General features: G+C 40.5%; 1 protein-coding gene across 2 annotated transcripts in view; it reads left to right on the top strand.

Annotated features, from left to right (window-relative positions):
* Nucleotides 1-21,424, top strand: part of ap1g1 (adaptor related protein complex 1 subunit gamma 1) — a 115,866-nt gene that overhangs the window by 2,291 nt on the left and 92,151 nt on the right. For both annotated transcript variants that reach the window (XM_059651704.1, XM_048546274.2), the window contains exons 2-3: nucleotides 17,952-18,155; nucleotides 21,285-21,409. In XM_059651704.1, coding sequence (XP_059507687.1) covers nucleotides 17,955-18,155; nucleotides 21,285-21,409 — 326 coding nt within the window. In that variant the 5' untranslated portion in view covers nucleotides 17,952-17,954. The remainder of the gene's footprint in view (nucleotides 1-17,951; nucleotides 18,156-21,284; nucleotides 21,410-21,424) is intronic.

The following is a 21,424-nucleotide window of genomic DNA, read 5'->3' as shown; positions in this document are numbered from 1 at the left end:
TTTCACTGAAAAGAAACTATTTACGTTTCTTACCCGAATTATAGGACTAGTGAAGTACAGTATTGGCCTCTTTGAAGGTGTGGAGTGATTTTGACATGAATGCTAATTTTAAATTTGAGACACTTGTTAACCAAGAATAACCTTATGTTCCTTCCTTTTAATCAATTTCTGGAGTAAATATAGATGGACACTGCCATTTAAAGCACCTGACAAATCTCGTCACTGAAGTTGTTTTGAGTGTGAGAGGACTTTAGTGGAATTGTTGAAATAACATTTCTATCAAGTACTGCAGTTGACAATAAACTTAGAAATATCTTGAGAAAAGCCCAATCAAAGCTTTGAAGTCCGTTGAGCATCGCTTACCATGTCTCGAATTTAATATATCATAAAATGTCTGTCTATCTAATTTGCAATTGAAAGAATTAAGACTAATTGCTTTCAGTATCACTTTGGAGTCTGTGGATTGACTGGCTGAAATAATTATTGTATACCTTTTAGAACTTGGATGGCATTTGATTTGAGCTGGATGAATTTTATTTACATATTGCTTATATCAACTTTGATCCTTTAACCTCCAACATTAAATGATTGCATATTTAGAGAGTGGACAGTAATATGTGAGGGATCTGCAATATAATCACCATAATTTAAAAATTGCATCTGCTCCTAACCATAAGAATTTTTAAAATGAATATTTTGCTAATTCCTAATTACCTTACTGAAGGTGATGGTCAGCTGAAATGGAAGAACTGCTGTTAGAGTAGGAGTCAAGATCTTAACATGACCATTAAAGAATGCCAGTGCCGTTTTGGGTTAGAATGACATGTGGCTTAGAGGAACTTGCAGGTAATGATCTTCCAATATGTTTGCTGCCCATGTCCTTCTAAATGTTGGGAGTTTGGAATTGCTATCAGTGGGCTGTTGCTAAGTTACAGTAGTAAATCTTATGGTGTACATTGCTGTCACTGTACTTTAGAATGAAGGGAGTCAATATTGAAAAATGTGCATGACGTGCCAATGAGGGGAGTTGCTTTGCTTTGGTTGGCAATGTGTTCCTCTAGTGTTAGTGGTGAGTATTTCATCAGACTCTTGACTTGCGTGTTGCAGATAGTGGGTGATTTTGGGGAGTCAGGTGAGTTACTTGCTGCAGGATTTTTAGCTTCTAAACTGTTATTTTAGCTACTGAATTGATATGGCCAGTTCAGTTTCTGCTCAGTGGTAACCAGTGGATGTTGGTGGGGACTCAAAATAATGTTGTTGAATGTCAAGGAAGTGGTTAGATTTCTCTTGTCTGAGATGGCCAATGTCTGGCATTTGTGTAGTACAAATTGTTTGGAATTTGTCAGCCCAAGCCTGGATATTGAAAAGATTTTCCTGCATTTGAATATGGACTGTTTCTGTGAAGACTCTTAAACAGTGAATGTTGTGCATCACGGAACGTACCCGCTTTGACCTACAAGGTCCTGAACATTTCCTTTGTTTCATCATGAATTTTGAAGGAAAACTGAACTATCATGGGAATATTATGTGGAAACTAACATGCAATTTTCCTCAATCCCGGGTAGTGATCAGTAATCATTGTAGATGTTGCCACTTGCAAGCTGCAGGCCTTTGTTTCTATCCTCATCAGATTTTCTTATGGAAGCACTGTTACTATCACTTTATCTCCCAAAACTTTTTTCAGGACTAACTTCTGGATGTATTTGCTCTAGCTATCATCCTCACCCATCCAATTTTATGCACTACTTGGTCATTGCCCATCTCTAAAGTAAACAAAGCTGTCCTTACTTTATGGAAAAGCTATAATGTGAATGCAAGTTGCTGTTGTAATTGTGCAGGATAGAACAGTACAGCACAGGAACAGGCACTTTTTGGCCCACGATGTTGTGCTGAACATGATGTCAAATGAACTTAATCCCATTTGTCTGCCCTTGGTCCCTGTCCCACCATTCTTGCATATTCATGTGCTTATCTAAAAGTCCCTTAAATGCCTGTATCGTATTTGCCTCCACCGCCACTACGGGCAGTGCATTCCAAGTTCTTACCACTCTGTATTTAAAAAAAAGAAAAACTGCCCCTCGTGTTTCCTCGAACTTTACTTCTCTCACCTTAAATGCATGCCCTCTACTATTAGACGTTTCAACCCTGGGGAAAAGATTCTGACCGTCAACCCTGTCAATGCATCTCATAATTTCACAAACTTCTGTCAAGTCCACCCTTGGCCTCCGCCACTCAAGGGAAAACAACCTAGTTTTTCTAGCCTCTCATGGCTCATTCTCTGTATCCAGGCAGAATTCTGGTAAATGTCTTCTGCACCCTCTCCAAAGCCTCCACATACTTCCTGTAATGTAGTGACAAAAATTGAACACAGTACTCTAAGTGTAGCCTAATTAAAGTCTTTTAATGCTGCAACATGACATCTTGACTATTGCCCTTAATTTCCCAACCAATAAAGGCAATCGTTTGTACACCTTTACCACCTTATCTACTTGCATAACCACTTTCAGGGAGCTGTGGACTGGAACCCCAAGACAAGAAGGCAACGAGTGGTGGTTGATGGAAAATATTCAGCCTGGAGTCCGGTTACTAGTGATATGCCTCAAGGATCTGTTTTGGGTCCGCTGCTGTTTGTCATTTTTTTATAAATGACTTGGGCACAGGCATAGGTGGATGGGTTAGTAAGTTTGCAGATGACACTAAAGTCGGTGGAGTGGTGGGCAGTGTGGAAGAATGTTGCAGGTTGCAGGGAGACTTGGATAAACTGCAGAATTGTGCTGAAAGGTGGCAACTGGAGTTCATTGCGGATAAATGTGAAGTGATTCACTTTGGGAAGAATAATAGGAAGGCAGAATACTGGGTCAATGGAAAGATTCTGGGTAGTGTGGATGTGCAGAGGGACCTTACCACGTATATCAATCCCTTTAAAGTTGCCACCCCAGGTTGACAGTGCTGTTAAGAAGGCTTATGGTGTGTTAGGTTTTATTGGGATTGAGGGGGATTGAGTTCCAGAGCCATGATGTCATGCTGCAACTGTACAAAACACTAGTGCAGCCTCATTTGGAATATTGCGTGCAGTTCTGGTCACCCCATTACAGAGAGGATGTGAAAGCATTGGAAAAGGTGCAGAGGAGATTTACCAGGATGTTGCCTGGTCTGGAGTGAAGATCTTATGAGGGAAGGTTGAGGGACTTGGGTCTGTTCTCATTGGAGAGAAGAAGGCTAAGAGGGGATTTACTAGAAACATACAGGATGATCAGAAGATTAAATAGGGTGGACAGTGAAAGTCTTTTTCTGAGGAGGATGATGTCAGCTTGTACAAGGGGGCATAGCTGCAAATTGAGGGGTGATAGATCTAAGACAGATGTCAGAGGCAGGTTCTTGACTCAGAGTGGTAAGGGTGTGGAGCGCCCTGCCTGCCAATGTAGTTAAATCAGCCACATTAGGGGCATTTCAACAGTCCTTGGATAAGCATATGGATGGTGATTGATGGGATAGTGTAGTGGGATGGGCTTAGATTAGTTCACAGGTTGGCGCAACATCGAGGGCCAAAGGGCCTGTTCTGCGCTGTATTGTTCTGTGTTCTTTCTCTTGCTGTTTGTAATTGTGCAGGATGTCCAGGGCTTTGTAAACAGACAAATGTGCTACGTGTATAGTTTCTATGGATCATAAAATTTAGATGTCTGCAAATTTAAAATTTTACGTAACAATGTGTTAAAACTTGAAACTGAAGCAAAAGACAGAGCTATGTAACTAACTGCTTTAATTTGAAAGAACCTTGTTTTCCCCAGAAGACGGTAAATTCTTGAGGAATTTCTGTGCCCTGCATTTATATTCTAGATATTGGTTTTTCCTCAAAAGAGCAAACATAAGGCATTTCATTAATTACAAGTGTCTCTGTTAAAGTGAAAGCAGGTTTTAGTCTTCTAAGATCAGTTCAATTTTCTTTTGTTAGTTTTATCACATTGAGTGTTGAGTCCTGATGGCTGTAAGGTTCTCCTATACTTGAACTGTTGTTCTTCCAGCCAGCGTTGATTTGGAAGTACTGCAGCAGGCCTGAAACTGAAATGTTGGCGTGGGAACATCGTAATATGTTGAATTGGTAGGCAACTGGAAGCTAGGGCCATTTTTCTTGAATGGACAAGACGTGGGTGTTCTGCTCTGTGGACCCTCACTTGTTTCCCATCTCCCAGTATAAAGACAGTACAGTAATCAGTGCTCACAATACAGACTAAACTGAATGAAGTGCTGGTAAGTTACTGCTTTGCCTGGAAGGTGTGTCTGGGGCCTTGGATGGTGAGAAGTGAGGTGAGCTGAGGGGAGGTGTTAGGAATGGAAGGCCATAAGAAATAGCTGAAATTAGGCCATTCGGTCTATGGTGTCTGCTCTGCCATTCGGTCATGGCTGATAAGTTTTTTTTTGAACCCCATTCTGCTACTTTCTCCCCATACCTTTGATCTTATTGACAATCAAAACCTATCTATCTCTGTCTTAAGTGTGCTCAGTGACCTGATCCCCACAGCTCTCTGGCAATGAATTCCACAGATTCGCCACACTCTGGCCGAAAACAGGTGAACCAGAGTATCCCAGAGGGAACAGTACCTGCAGAATGCTGACAAACAAAGGGAGGGGAGCGTGTTTGGTGGTATCTGCTAAAGGTGCCAAAAATGGCAGCTTTATAATCTGTTGGATGTGAAGGCTGGTAACGTGGAAAATGAAGACAAGGGGGACACCATCATTTTTGTGGGAGGGAAGAAAAGGGATGAGGGCTGAACTACAGGGCCATTGACCATGATAACAGCAAGTCCTTAGTTGAGAAGAAAGGTAGATATTGCCTGTGGGCATAATTTTGAAGTTGGCATCATCTAAACATGCAGCAGAGAAAGCAGGACAAAGTGCCAAGATTTCTGCCCTGAGTCTGCTGCATTGCTCTAACAAAGCTCAATGCAAGTTGGAGGGGCAACATCTCATTTTCTGCTTGGGTACCTTTTTACAGCCTTTAGGATTCAGAATAGAGTTTACCAATTTCAGAACCTGACCACCCTCCTCCATGCCCATTACTCCAGTTCCTGCCCTGAAATGGGTTGCTTTCAGCATGGAATCCCATTTTCAACTACTAATACTCCTTGTTATCACCTATCTAACTTTTTCTCTTCCCTTGCTTACTATCAGTAGTGCTGTCTATCCATCTGTTGTGTGCCCTGAGTCACTGGACTCAATGTAAAATTTGGTTTCACTCCACAGATGCTGCTAGACTGAGATTCTCCAGGAATTTCTGTTTTTGGCCATTTATTGTAGCCGTTTTGAGGCTGGCTATATTTGTTTTTCCAGATGATGGAAGGCTGTTCAGTGATGTTCATGTTGTTAACATTGAGGGGAGCTGGGAGATTCTTTGAAATGGTCATTTTCTGGCACAAATGGTAGATGCCACCTGTCAATCTGAGCTTGAGTGTCTGAATTCTGACAAGGTCTTGCTACATTTGTGTATGATCTGCTTCAGTATCTAAGCTGTGGATAACACAGCACTGCAACAACAAATACCTCAATTTCTGACATTATGGTTGAATGAAGGTCATTGATGAAACAGCTCAAGGTGGTTGGGCATAGGGGATTAACCTGAGGACCACATCTCTCATAGACCTGGAACTGAAGTCACGCAGTCATAAAACACAGCTTAAAAGGAGGCTGTTTCTCCCATTGTGTCTACCTTTAACCTTGTAACCCTGAAGATTTTCCACTTGGTATGTCCAATTCTGCTTTCTAATCTTTGAATCTGCCCACACCAACAGTGCAGTCTAGATTCTAATCATTGACTAAGTAACATTTTCCTCCTGTCATTGTTGCTTTTTAGTCAGCCACTTTTGAATCAATTCTAGTTCTTAGCCCATCAAAAAAGGAGCAAGTTTCCCTGTCAACCTTTCGGTTCTGAACAATCTATCAAAAAGTAAATAAAACTCTGCTTCTACATCTATTTGAAAATCCCAATCCTTGGAACCATTCTTGTAAAAAATTTCTCTTCACCCTGTCTAATAACTTGAGATTGTTCCTGAAGTGCGGTGTCTAGATTTAGATACTGCATTTAGATATTGGATGTTAAACATATTTCAGCTGAGGCCAAGCTGTTTTGTGAATGATCATCACCCAACTACCTTAGACATTTCTCTTGGACATACATCCTGCAGTCCTTCTCCCCATTTTAGAATTGTTCTTGATTTTATATTGCCTTGCCTCATTCTCCCCACTAAAATGAGTCACTTCACTTGTTAAACTTAATCTGTGTATCTGCTGATTGCACTAGTGATGTTCTCTTGAGGTTTGTAACAATCCTCCTCCCTCTGTTTACAATGCTTTCAAGTTTACTGTCATTTACAACCTATTAAATCATATACCCATGCTTAACTCATTCATATTGATGAAAGAAAATGGTAGCATTTTTCCTTTTTTTTTTGAAAAAGCAGCTGTTCTTCCTTTCTGGTTTATTGCTTTTATCTTGCTTTTCAAGCCTGGTTTGTGGCACTTCATCAAATGCCTCTTGAGTCTCACATTCAACACACAAACAGCATTTCTTTAGTGAATCAGTTGTTACCTTGTTAAATAAAACCATACTCAAGTTTTAAAAAAAAAAAATTTTGCCCTTAAATCCATGCTTTTCTTCTGGCGTTAATGACATGTCAACTTCTGATTAGAGATGTTAACCTTGTACCTTTAGTCAGTTTCAGCCTGTTTTTGGAGTGGACTGGATTCACTGCCCTCTTCAGCATCCAACACTTTGGCTCTGAGCGCCACACTCTGGCTCACCAGTTGCCAGACAAATCATAATGAGGTGAGAAAGAATGAAAATGACAGCATTTGTGTGGGTGTCTTCCTTGATCAGGTTAATCAAGACCAGGGTGAAAAGATTCCAAATGTCTCAAATTACCAAAACAGCAGTTAGGTTTGGACCAAAGGTGTGCCGTGCCATGCCATGCCATATTTCCATGGATTATGTTTGTTTACCAGCCTTGGATAAAATGTGAAGGAAAGAAAAGTTAATTTTGAGCCTTGGTCAGTGACATACCTAAGCAAGGGGCAACACCTGAATCCATAAGACACAGGAGTGGAAGTAAGACCATACGACACATCGAGTCCATTAAATCATGGGTGATGGGCATTTCAACTCCATTTACCTGCACTCTCCCCATAGCCCTTAATTCTTTGCGAGATCAAGAAATTATCAATCTCTGCCTTGAAGCCACTTAACGTCCCGGCCTCCACTGCTCTCCATGGCAATGAATTCCACAGGCCCACTGCTCTCTGGCTGAAGAAATGTCTCCTCATTTCCATTCTAAATTTATCCCCTCTAATTCTAAGGCTATGCCCACGGGTCTTAGTCTCCCCGCCTAACGGAAACAACTTCTCAGCATCCACCTTTTCTAAGCCATGCGTTATTTTGCATGTTTCTATCAGATCACCCCTCAACCTTCTAAACTCTAACGAATACAATCCCAGAATTCTCAGCCGTTCATTGTATGTTAGGCCTACCATTCCAGGGATCATCCGTGTGAATCTCTGCTGGACATGATCCAGTGCCAATATGTCCTTCCTGAGGTGAGGGTCCCAAAATTGGACACAGTATTCTAAATGGGGCCTAACTAGTGCTTTATAAAGCCTCAGAAACACATTGCTGCTTTTATATTCCAACCATCTTGAGATAAGTGACAACATTACATTCGCTTTCTTAATCACAGCCTCAACCTGCAAGTTAACCTTTAGAGTATCCTGGACTAGCACTCCCAGATCCCTTTGTACTTCGGCTTTATGAATTTTCTCACCGTTTAGAAAATAGTCCATGCCTGTATTTTATTTTTCCCCAAAGTGCAAGACCTTGCATTGGCTCACATTGAATCCATTAAGGTTCATAGTTCACTGGGCCATGACATGAGCTGTAGGCTTGTGGGTGGTGTTAGCTGTGAAGCTGTTCCACCTCAACTCCCTTGTGTGAGCAGAAGTGAAACGCAGTCCATTTTAGCTGTAACACGAAAAGACTGATAGTCTTGGGAAAGTGGCAAAAACAGCAGATGTAAGATTGACATTTGGAGCCACAGTTCCAGTCCTGTGTGCAGATGGCTTGGGATATTGATTGTCTCTATGTCAACAAAACGACATCAGCTGATCAATACTGAGTGAACAAGCAGCCTTTTGAAGAGCTTTTGAAGCAGTAGTCTGCTGCTTGCTTCTGAGTTGGAGAGGGACCTGGAGAAAGTGGCTGGAGCAGATGCTCATCTTCCCACCATCCCATCCAATTAGCCTGCAATGGTCAATGGTCATCTGTTAATGAAACCAAACTAACAAAAAAAAACTTCGCTGCTAAAGGTGAGAAAAGAAAAATTTTGAAGTTTGTCTATTGTAATATGAAAACCATGGTTGACTTTGGTCCATCACCTCCAGCAGTGCCCTGCCCTTGTAGCCCAAGAGTTAGTCAGACCAGATATATGTTCACTTCGAGCAACATTTGCTTCTTGAAGAGATGCAGTCTGATAATGCAATACTGGCTACAATGTTTACTCGTCAAGTAGACCTAGAGCTGAACAGTATCTTGAACTATTGCTGCCAAACTTTCAAGCCTACTGATTGACTATTTTGAATGCATAATTTTGCCTGTGTGTCCCCTAACGAGACCAGCAGCATGCAGCACCGTTGTGCGTAGGCTCAAGTCACGAAGGCAAACACTGCTGATGTGGATATGTTCTAAATCAATCATGGAACTCATTCAAAATGACCATCCCAAGAACACAATTATCATCTTTGGTGTTTTCAACACCAGAATTGACTACAACAGTCTGGCATTTAAGCAAACACTCAAACTGCTGGAAACTGAATCAATACCAAGGGTCTGTGCTTGAAACTCAGTGCCAAATAGCTGGCTGCAATCAACACATTTCAACAGTACAGTTTCTTCAAGACCCCAGGATACATCCTTGCCTGTAAATACTGGCACCCAAGGCTATATCCTGTTGCAACACGGTGACATAAGTTATGTCTTGCATACCCAAGTCATACCTAGTGGGTGACTGCAGTAGAGTCCTCCAGCTAATTAGCTCAAAGCTGAACTTCCATTTCAAGCCTGAGCTCAAGCTGAGGGTCAACCCAACTAAGAAATGAGGAGAAGACGAGTACACAGCTGTAATACTGAATGCTTCCAATGAGATCATCCGATTCAGCAGTGTCCACAAAGTCGTAAGATCATAAGACACTCAGCTCAACAAGCTTGCTCCATTATTGAATAAGATTATAGCTGATCTGATAACCCTCAACTCCCCTTTCCTGTCATTTTCTCTTTAACTGTGCTTCCCTTGCAGATTAAAAATCATCTGTCCATATCAGCATTGAATATACTTAAATGCACAGACTCAATAGCCCTCTGTGGTTAAGAATTCAGACCTGACTGCCATGAAAAAAACTTCCTCATCACTGTCTTAAATGGATGACCCAGACTGAGATTATTCCCTCTTGTCCGAGACTTTCACACGTGAAGAGGCAATCTTGCTGTATCTACCCTCTCGTGCCTCCTAAGAACATGTAATATGCCCAGTTGTTCTATAATCCAATGAGTATAACCTCCAACCTACTGAACTTTTCCTCAAAGGAAATCACCATGCACACACATCATAGTGAACCTTCTCTGGATTGCCTTCACTACCAGCCTTTGTTTCCTTGCACAAGAGGATCAATAGTATTGTAGCTGTGGTCTGACTAGTAGCATGTATAGTTTTAGCAAAACTAACAGGGCCTCATCACGCTGTTTGAAGTTCTGCAAACGGCAAACATCATCGAGGCTATCCTCCTGAGTCTAGGCCCGAAACGTCAGGTTTTGTGCTCCTAAGATGCTGCTTGGCCTGCTGTGTTCATCTAGCTGCACACTTTGATATCTCGGATTCTCCAGCATCTGCAGTTCCCATGATCTCTGAAACCAGTTGCATTGGTCTGGTTATGTTGCCTGGATGGTCTGCCACTTTTCCTTGTCTATGAATGGAGATTTGACCAGTGTTAAATAAAACAGAAAGAGTCTCTGCAAATATTTGAGGGACTATTTTAAAATCCTTTGACCATCACTTGTGGAAAGCTACAGATAGCAATGCCTGGAGAGGATAAATTGGGAGTGCTGAACAGACTGTTGACAGAGTGATTTTAGCATGATAGTGAAACAGATCACAAAAATCCATTGCCCCAGTGTCGACTACACTTGTACTGTTTGTAGGAAGGTTTTATTGATCACAGACCTGACCAATCACCAGCGGATCTGCAACCACTAAGTACAGTCTTCCACTAGAAAATGCCAAGAGATCAATAATTAGCCTATCTAGTACTTTGACTTTCTTTTAAACCATAACTTCTTCATCTTGTTGATTTATGACAGATATGTAGTACTCATTTGGTTTCTCATCCAAGGCTGTATGTCTAAATCTCACTTTGGTTTTGAAATGATCTCAATCCTCTATAATTTTATGACTTTGTAGAACACCTGTAGGATTTCCTTTAATGTTAATTGCTTGTGTTACCATACTGTCTTTGCTCCTCTCTTCTTTCTTTTCTTACTCATCAGTGTTTTCTGTATTCAGAGAGCCTCCTAATCTGTTAACCACCTGACATGCCGTTGGTACTTTTTTGTCTTTATCTTGTTCTTTATCATTCAAAGACTTCTTTATTCTGTTTGTCCTAACTTTTCATTCTCTTGGGAATGTTCCTGAGCAATCTCCTCTTTAAATTGTTGCATTAAAGTTTTGTCTCCTAATCTTGAATTCTAACTTATCAGATCTATTTTTGTGTGCCTCAACCTACATCCACCCACGCAAAAAAAATTCGTTTTTTTTTCATATTGTTTAACTTTGACTCCATCTGCTTTTCCACAGCCAAACTAAATGTTATGATCATCTGAGCCCTAAACACTTCATTACTGGGACTTGATTCTTGTGTTTCAGTTTATTCCCCAGAACCATATGCAGCAATGTTTCCAAAACTGGCAGTAGCCATACAGCATCTTCCTTTTGTGCTAGATATGACTCCAACCAGTCAAGAATTTTGTCTAATTTCCATAGTCAGTTTTGCTATGATTCTTTAGTACACTTGGTCAAATGACCATAAGATGTAGAAACAGAAGTACACTATTTAGTTAATCAAGTCTGCTCTGCCATTTAATGAGATTGTGGTTGATCTGATCAACTTCAACTCTCCTTTCCTGCCTTTTTTCCTATAATGCTTGATTCCCTCTGTGGTTAAAAGGCTGTAGCTATCTCTGGGCTTAAATATACTTACTGGCCCAGCCTCAACAGGACGCTGCAATAAAGAATTCCACACATTCATTACCCCCGGAGAGAAAACAATTCTGTTCACCTCAGTGTCTTAAATAGATGACCCCTCATTCTAAGATTATACCCACTGGTCCTAGACTCTCCCACAAAATAAAACCACCTCCTCGGTATCTACCTTCACACATCCTCTAAGCATTTTCAGTAACATTGGCTGTCACTTTTTTTTGCTGTGATTGATTTACATGTTCAATCTACACAACCCCTCATGAAAATTGGACGCTGAGGAATGACTCTTGCAAAGGCTTATAAGGACATGAGTTGCATGGATAGGATAAATAATCAGGTCTTTTCTCAGGGTGGGTGTGTCCAAAATTAGAGGGCGTGGTTTAACATGAGGGGAAAGACTTGAGGGACCTAATGGACAACTTTTTCATGCAGAGTGGTGCATGTATGGAATGACCTGCCAGACAAAGTTGCGGAGGCTGGTATGATTACAGCATTGAAATGGCATCTGGATGGGTAGATGAATAGAAAGGGTTTAGAGGGATGTGGGCCAAATGCTGGCAAATGGGACTGGATTTATTTAGGATTGCTGGTTAGCATGGCCAAGTTGGATTGAAGATCTTGTTTCCATGTGGTACATCTTTATGACTCTTAAATGAACCATGCAAAAAAATCTAGCTACGTGCTCCATCCTGAAGGAAAACTTAGTAACAAGTACCCTACACTGTGGGAAGTGTTTTGTACTATGGACGTAGACTTGAAAAGAAAGCAGGCAGCCTCAGGGGCACCTTGTTTGTAATGGGAAGAAGCAAGATAGCACTAATGTTTTTGTGGTACATTGTGCTGTGCATGCCCTTCCAATTTTTAAAAAAACAATTAAATATGGCCGGAAACTTTGACACTGTAAGACCATATGTTGAAACTAGAGGTGGGATTCCTACACTGATTCATTATTTTGTTTTAAGTTGACAAAATTTAAGCTGATATTGTCATCCCTGTGTTCCTAAATATTTTGGGGAGCAGGAGAATCCTTTTAAGCTCCTGAGTCTGATACAACCAAAGAAATAGTATGAATCCAACCAAACCATTTTATACTAAAACTATTGTTGAACGTTTTAATTACATAGCTTCACCATCATGCTCATTGTATTTATCTCCCAGTTTGCAGCAATTTTAATAAAGTAAGTAGAATGCTATGAACTTGCAGATGGCGTAAGTGATATTAGTCATAGAGATCTACAGCACAGAAATAGGCTCTTTGATTCAACTTGTCCATGCTGACCAGCATCCTAAATAAATTTAGTCCCATTTGGCACACATCTCTCTAAACCCTTCCTATTCATATACTCATCCAGATGCTATTTAAATGTTGTTATTGTGCCAGCTGCCTCTACTTCCTCTGGCAGCTCATTTCATACGTGCACCACTCTAACTTTTTCACACTTAAAAAAAAACTCAAGTCCCTTTTTTAAATCTTTCCCCTTTCGCCTTAAACTATGCCGTCTCGTTTTGAACACCCCAATCCTTGGAAAAAGACCTTGGCTATTCACTATGTCTGAGCCCCTCATTAATTTATAGACCTCCATAAAGACCATCCCTCAGCCTCCAATGCTCAAGGGGATAAACCCCCAGTCTGTTCAGCCTTTCCCTCTAACACCATCTTGGTTACAAATGTACCCTCAGTGCAACTAGATGTTTTCGCCTTTTGTAAGGCCAGCTAGCTTTGCACCTATCTCATGTGACCGTATGCCTTTACAACTGCAAGACTTGATTATTCCCTGCTTAAGAAGGGAGGGCAGCAGAAGTTAGTTGTTAAGATTTTAGATTCTGTATTAAGAATGAGATTGCAAAGTAATGGAATTGCATAGTAGAATAGGACCGAGTCAGTATGGCTTTGTCAAAGAGATGTCATACCTGACAAATCAGTTAGAATTCTTTTGAGGACATACTGTGCAAGTTAGACAAAAGTGAGCCAGTGGATGCAATCCAGTTTTGAATTCCAGAAGGCTTTTGCCAAGGTGACGCACAGCAAGCTGTTAAATAAATAAGAACCCAAAGGGTTTGAGGCAAGGTACAGGCATGAATAGGGGATTGGCTGATTAGCAGAAGGATTTTTCAGCATTGTAGCTGGTTACCAGTAGAGTTCTTTCGGGATCAGTGTTGGGACCATGTTATACAGTAATAAAGGAACTGTGGACATTGTTGCTAAGTCTGCAGGTGACTCAACGATAGTTGGAGGGATAAGTATTTTTCAGGAAGTGGGAAGGCTAAAAAAGGACTTGGATAGCCTAGGAGAGTGAGTAAAGAAGTAGCACTTGGAATACAGTGTGGGAAAGTGTGAAGTAATGCATTATGGTCAAGAGATTAGATGCATGGACCGATTTTTCTAAATGGGGAAAGGCTTCGGAAATCTGAAGCACAAAAGGACTTGAGACCAAACTCCAGACTTCATTAAGATTGAGCAGAAGGAGTTGGCAGGTAAAGGTAAATGCAACATTGTCATTCATTTCAAGAGATATAGATTACAAGAACAGAGATGTACTGCTTAGGCTGTAAGATATCTGGTCAGACTGCTTTTGGAATATTGTGAGCCGTTTTGGACCCAAAGACTAAAGGAGGATGTGCTTGGAGGCGGTCCAGAGGAAGTTTACAAAAATAACCAGTTGTGACATACCTCTGGGCCAAATAGAACTCGAACTCTCACCTTCTGGCCCAGAGGTAGGATTATTTCTACCCTTTCTAAACTTGAGTTTATCTAAAAGCCCTACAAGTGTTCTTGCTCGTACCAAGTTCTGTTGACCACCATCCTGCACTTGTTCATTGGTCTGGTTTTGAGGAGCAAAGACTTGAGTTTAAAGTCCTATTGCTGGCTTTTGGCCCCCTTGATAGCCTTGATTTTCCCTAAATCTGGAATCTCTTTAAGCTCTACAACTTTGTTCTGTAATTCTGGTCTCTTGCACATCCCAAACATTAATTGTTTTACCTTTGGTGGCCATGGTTTTTAGCTAGTAAAACTAAGCTCTGAACTCCCCTACAAACCTTTTTGTTATTTCTACCACTTTCCACTCTAAGTTACTGCTTTAAAACCTACCTCCTTTACTAAGGTTTTTAGTCATCTTCCCTAAAATAGAATTATGTGGCTGAGTGTTAAACTTAATTATCTAGTGAAGCCTTGAGGTGTTCCATTACACAAAAGGTGCTGAGGTTCTTATTGTGACTTCTATCTCTATACCGATTTATGAAGGTGGTAAGAGGTCCCAAAGCAGGTACTTCACATGGCTCCACTTGTAGTATTCTCTTTCTTACAATGCTTTATCCTCTGAGCTCCATCAGTTAATTTTGTTTTCTCATAACTGAAATCAGTCTAATTTTGTGATCTTGGGTACTGTCTTCCTCTGTGGGGTCTCCTCAAAAACAGACCTTTCCTTGATATAACCTAATTTATTTTGATTTTTCTAGAAGAAACCCACAAAACATTTGCAGTCAAATTGTAACCTTTATTGCAGTATGCTTCTATACAAGGCATATGCAGGATTTCTAGTCCTTTCAAAGGACTTTCTTTCTTTTTCCTGGAAAAAGTTCTATGTAAAACTGTATGTTTGTGAACTCTCCAATTTGTCAAAAATTCTGGATCAGTGTTTCATTGATAGTCATCAAAAATGAAATGAATTTGGAGCTATTTTCTCTGAAGGGGTGGCACAGTGGTTAGCGCTGCTGCCTCACAGTGCCAGGGACCTGGATTCAATTCCACCCTCAAGTCACTGTGTGTTTGACGTTTGCACATTGTCCCCGTGTCTGCGTGGGTTTCCTCCGGGTGCTCTGGTTTCGTCCCACAGTCCAAAGATGTGCAGGTTAGGTGGATTGGCCATGTTAAATTGCCCATACTGTTCAGGGATGTGTAGACTAGGTGGGTTACAGGGGGATGCATTTGGGTGGGTGCTCCGAAGGTCAGTGTGAACTTATTGGGCCGAGGGGCCTGTTTCCACACTGTAGGGATTCTATGATTCTGTGAAGTTGAAAGGGTAGGTTTACATTTTGTGTTCTTCTGATTCGAGGGAAAATCTGTGTAAAAGTGTGCAAGTTAAAAATTGCATTCACTATGAATTAGGGTTTGCCACCTCTTCACTGAAACATTTAGTGTAATAAGTAAAGTTGATTTTTTAAAAAAGTTAATACTGAAACAACATTTGCATATCTCCATTTAATTTAATGTAATAAATTGAACTAGACTTTAAATATGGTACTTTTGCTGTTTCTTCCTTGAGAGGTGCGTGTATTTGACACTCCCTCTGGTCTTTTGAAAATCCCATAGCATCTCAGTCTTCATTATCTGTTGCAATTCTGTGAAGTAGTGACAATTGTTTTATGCACCCCAGGATTCCTTAAACTACATTGAGTTTTACAAAATGCAATTAGCAGTCACTTCCCTGTAACACATTGCCTGGCAGAAGTTAGAAAGCCAGAATTTCGTACAAACTCTGCACCTTGTTTCAGGATGCCCTGTATTAATTGGATGAAAAATTATTAGTCCTAGTCTATTTAGGAGCTGAGTGGTGTTATAAAGTTTTAAAGTATCTTTAACCAGCTGCCATCCTATGGCCCCAGAACATACGAGTTTTGCGGAAGACCCTCATCAAACAGGAACTGCACAGGTTCTTGAAACAAAGAAAATGGTCAAGTTCAGTGAATTTTTTGCTGTGGGCTGTAATGGACAAATTCCAGTTTGAAAAGAGTCTTAAGTTTGTAAAAATTTAACGTAAAGCTGATGTACTAGATTTCAGTCGTCACGGTGTAGCTCCCTACGTTGGATGAGCAAACCTTCCTTCAATTCAATAAGAGTGGAAAATCAAAGCCATGGTCTTTTGATTCTTGCAGTGAACTCTGTTCATTCCTCTTTGTGATCATTAGCTGAGGCTGAACGAAATTTGCCTCTTATTTTACCCTGTACAGAGTTCCTGTCTCATCTCTCTTCATTCAGATTATCTGTATTATCAAAATGCAACTTAAAATTTGCAGCATCAGTTGTCATACCATCACTGACTACTATCTGGTGGTCCCACCCCATTCCTTACTTTTAAATATTTGTCTGATTTTAAGACCTGGAACTTCAATGAGCCAAAAGGGAAAGCTACCAGCTTAGAAATGGTTGCAGTGATCACCCAACCGCATGTACAGACAATCAATGTGGAATCAACATAGAACATAGAACAGTACAGCACAGTACAGATCCTTTTAGATGCGATGTTGTACTGACCTATTATCCTATTAAAATCAATCTACTCGGCATACCCTACACTTTACTATCCTCCACATACCTATCCAAGAGTCGCTTAAATGTCCCTAATATGTCTGACTCCACTACCACTGCCAGCAGCGCATTCCACATGCCCACTACTTTGTGTGAAGAACCTATCTCTGACATCTCTACTATACCTTCCTCCAATCACCTCAAAATTATGCCTCCTTGTAATTGTCGTTTCTCCCCTGGAAGAAAGTCTCTAACTATCTACTCTATCTATGCCTGTCATCATCTTGTACCCCTCTGTCATGTCATCCCTCCTTCTCCTTTTGCTTCAGTGAAAAAAGCCCTAGCTCTCTCAACCTATCATCATAAGATCTGCCTTCCAGTCCAGGCAGCATAGGAAGGATGTGGAAGCTTTAGACAGGGTGCAGAGGAGATTTTTCTATCAGGGTGTGACAACATGGTTTCCTGAAAGATAGATTGTTCCTCATTTACAAATAAATAAAAGGAAGCACTTGGATCTACTGTACATGGGTTACCAGAAAGCATTAGGTAACATAACACACCAAATGTTGCTGTGCAAAATAAGAGCTCATTGTCTAGGCAACAATACATTGTTCGGATGAAGGACAGTTATTTTACTAATAGGAAGTAGAGGGTGGACATAAATGGGTTAATTTTAAGTTGGCAAGATCTGATCAATGGTGTGCATCAGGAATCCGTGTTCTAAAACTTAGTGTGCCCATTGTGTATGAATTCTAGCCAGATGGCTTGAAATCATATTGTTGGCTTTAGACTTCAATAAGAATGGTGTGCGCTTTCCGCTTCCTAACTGTTGCATTGATTTTTATGCCTTGCGGCTTGCATAAGGTTTTGGTGTGTGTTGAAATTGGTTGGAAATTCAGACGTATCATTTGGGCGTAATGTTTCACAGAAGCAACAATTTAAAGCAAAAACTGCAATTACACTCCACAGCTGAAGGGTTACTGGACCCAAAACATTTTTTAACACTGCACTGTCTCCACAGACACAACCAGATGAGCTGAATTTTTCCAGCAATTCGTTTTTCAGATTTCTAGTATCTACAGTTCATTCTTTTAATTAATACTGAGTTTGTAGTAATGCTTTCCTCGGTTAATTCGTTACGGGATCAAACAAATGAAAAGTGCTATATCTTTGTTTTCGGTTTATAAATTCTCCATCCTCTGAAGCACATCTGTTATATTGAGCCTTCTTGGCATTTCATCAACATTTTGTCTTTAAGCTCATTAGAGTGTGGCATGTGGCTATGCTGCTCTGTTAGAAAAAACATAATTTATCTAGCTGTCTGAAATTATTGAGTTTTTAAAAACTGGCCATGAAGGTCATCAGGATCTTGTTTGAGGTTGTTTTGATTTTTGTTTTTCCCCTCTCAACTCTAGAGGATGCCAGCCCCTATCAGACTGAGGGAGCTAATCCGGACTATCCGGACAGCCAGGACCCAAGCTGAGGAGCGTGAGATGATACAGAAGGAATGTGCTTCAATTCGATCTTCATTCAGGGAAGAAGATAATACTTACCGCTGTCGAAATGTGGCAAAACTACTGTACATGCACATGTTGGGATATCCTGCACACTTTGGTCAGGTAAACTTTTATATTTGCCATTTATTCTGTGGAAATTTCTTTTTAGGATGTCAGTGCACATTAAATTAGTTGTTGAGTAGATGAGCAGCCCATCCCAAAGAGGCTTCATGTGTGATATCTGGGATATATTGAGTTTACTAATGTTGACTGAGTAACTGTGGCACTATTAAAATTATTTATATTGCTGTGTGTTTATGGAAGAAAAATGCCCATAGTTCTGGTTTGCTACTTAATAACCGATTTGGTGGAGTGGGCAGACTCATGGCAAATGAAATTTGGGGCAGGAGTGAGTTGACGTATTTGGTAGGAAAGAAAGAGGAAGCAATCCAACCTAACTGGTACCATTTGAAAGGGGGTACCAGAGCATTAAAACACAAAGGTGTTTGTGCACAAGTTTATCAAGATCAGTGGACACTTGCTAAGTCAGTTAACAAAGAAGGCGGAGAAGAGATTTGCCAGAGGTATTGAAAATTATGAAGTGTAGATAGGCGAAGTGAAACTGTTTCCATTGGCAGGATAGTTGATGATTAGAGGTCACAGATTTAAGTTGATTTGGCAAATAAACTGGAAACAATTGTGCTGTACTAGTTAATGAAAACTGGTTGGCTTCAGGTGTGGCTCCACATTACGGAATGTTTTCGCACATTGACAATGTACCTTAATTGTGCAAAAGAAGAGTAAGTCATAATATATCCTAAATTGTGAGCTTAGTGTATGTATGTGAGACATTACCCCTTAAATTCTATTCTTTTTCTTGAATTGTGCATAGCCCTTTTTTTTAAAGCTGAGTTTGACTTGAGTAGATTTTTGACACTATCCAAATACCCTGGAAATGCTTTGAAACTCATCCCAACTCAACTCAGCATTTGTGATTTTGGCTTTTGTTGTTTTAATCCTTTTTGTTTTTGAAATGATTTATTGATCTTCCAGGCACGCCCAATTTCAATTTATACAGGTATTGTTATTCCTAAATGGTGCAGGTTTGCCTGGGTGGTGTTGTATATCAGGACACAGATTTGACTTGAAGCAGAAGCAAAAATAAATCTAAACAGGAAGTCATTGACTCCTTTCCCTATGCTTTCACAAGTGGTTATTCTAACTTAGCCAAAAAAATGAAGGTAGCGCTTAAGTTTGGACTGGTAGAGTCACAGTCAGAAAGGTAGCACAGAAAAAGGTGCTTTAGCCCATCAAGTCTGCACTGGTCAAAAACAGTCACAGAGCCTTAAAGCATGGAAACAGACCCTTCGGTCCAACACATCCAAGCTGATCTGATATCCTAAATTAATCTAGTCACTTTTGGCCCGTATCCCCCTCAACCCTTGCTATTCGTATACCTGTCCAGATGCCTTTTTAAATGTTGTAATTGTAGCAGCTTCCATCACTTCCTCTGCCGCCTCTTTTCATTTAGGCACCATTCTATGTGTGGAAGAAGTTGCCCATTTAGGTCCCTTATAAAGTTTTCCCTTCTCACCTTAAACCTATACCCACTAGCTTTGGACTCCCCAACCCAGGTAAAAGACCATCTCTGTTCACCCTAACTTCTATAAGGTCACCCCTTGGCTTCTGATGCGGTAGGGAAAATAGCTCCAGCCTATTCAGCCTCCCTATAGCTCAAACCCTCCAACCCTGGCAACAACCTTGTAAATCTTTTCTGGACCCTTTCAAGTTTCACAACATCCATCCTATTTCAGGGACCCTAGAATTACACACAGTATTCCAAAAATAGCCTAACCAATGTCCTGTATACCCGCAACATGACCTCTGAACTCGATGCACTAAGCAATAAAGGCAAGCATACCAAATGCCGCCTTCACTATATCCTGTCTACCTGTGACTCTACTTTCAAGGAAGAACTATGAACCTGCACTTCAAACACCTAATTAATTCTAATTTTCCAGCACCTGGCCCATCGCCTTTAATGCCTTGGCAGTACAAGTGCATATCTAAATACAGTATTAGTAAAATGTTTTGAAGGTTTCTGCTGTACTACCCATTCCAGGCAGTGAGATTTCGATTCCCACCAACCTCTTTGGTGAAAAATTGTTTCTTCTTAACCATTTATAAACTTCCTTGCCCTTCCTTGAATTTATGCTGTCTGGCCATTGATAGCTCTTCAGTGGAAAATGTTTCTTGCTGTCTTTTCTAACTAATCCACCCACTAATTTTATACTTCTCAATCATGTTCCCCCCTCGGATTCCTGTATAATCCCAGTCCATCTGATCCCTCTATCTTAAATTCTCTAGCTAGGCAACATCCTGGCAAATCTTCTCTGCATCCTCTCTGGTGCAATCACATCCCCAACAAGCATTATATAGAGTTCCAGCATAGTGTCTCTGCTCTTAAACTCTATGCCTTCTTAACTACTTTATCTACTTGACCGATTCCCTTAAGGTTTGATGATCCCTCTAACCCTCCATGTTTCCCAGTTCCTACTATTCATGTGTTCCCTTGCTTTGTTTGTCCTGAAGAAGTGCATCATCTCTCACTTACCTGGTTTGAATTCAGTTTTCCATCATTTGGTTCATCTGACCAGCCAGTATACATCCTCCTGTAATTTAAGGCTTTTCTCCTCCCTATTTACCACTTACCTATTTCATATCATCCGTAAATTTACTGGTCAGCTCTCCTCTGTTCAAGTCTGTATCATCATGAATACCATCAACGGGTTGCAACACTTGCACAGGTTTCCATTCAAACAAACAGCCCTCCACCATCATTACTGTCCTGCCACTCAGCCAATTGGCCATTTTTTTTTGGATCCCATGAGTTTTTATCTTCACTATCAGTCTCCCATGCGAGACCTTATCAAAATCCTTGAAGTCCAAGCAGACTGTCAAGTATGTTGTTTCCATCTACGCACCTGGTCCCCTCTTTGAAAAATTCAGTTAAGTTTTCTAGACCTGACCTCCCCTGAACAAAACAGTGCTAACTGTTCTTCATTAATCCTTGCCTGTCCAAGTGCAGATTAATTATATCCCTTTAGAATTAATTCCAGTAGTTCCCATCACTGAGATTAAACTGGCCTGTTAACAAACTGCTTTGAGCTTGAATTTGTTTTGCTCTTCCTGAATCTTTAATGTCAAATTTGCCTTTATAAAATATTTTACATGTGCTTTTGTTCACTGTAGTTGGAGTGCCTAAAGCTGATTGCCTCTCAGAAATTTACAGACAAACGGATTGGTTACCTTGGTGCTATGTTGTTGCTTGATGAAAGGCAAGATGTACACTTGCTCATGACAAACTGTATTAAAAAGTAAGTACTAATCTT

Source organism: Stegostoma tigrinum, chromosome 16 (genome assembly GCF_030684315.1).
Source record: "Stegostoma tigrinum isolate sSteTig4 chromosome 16, sSteTig4.hap1, whole genome shotgun sequence".
In the NCBI taxonomy this organism is placed as follows: domain Eukaryota; kingdom Metazoa; phylum Chordata; class Chondrichthyes; order Orectolobiformes; family Stegostomatidae; genus Stegostoma; species Stegostoma tigrinum.
The sequence above is the reverse complement of the archived record's forward strand: the minus strand, read 5'-3'. Positions and strand labels throughout refer to the sequence as shown.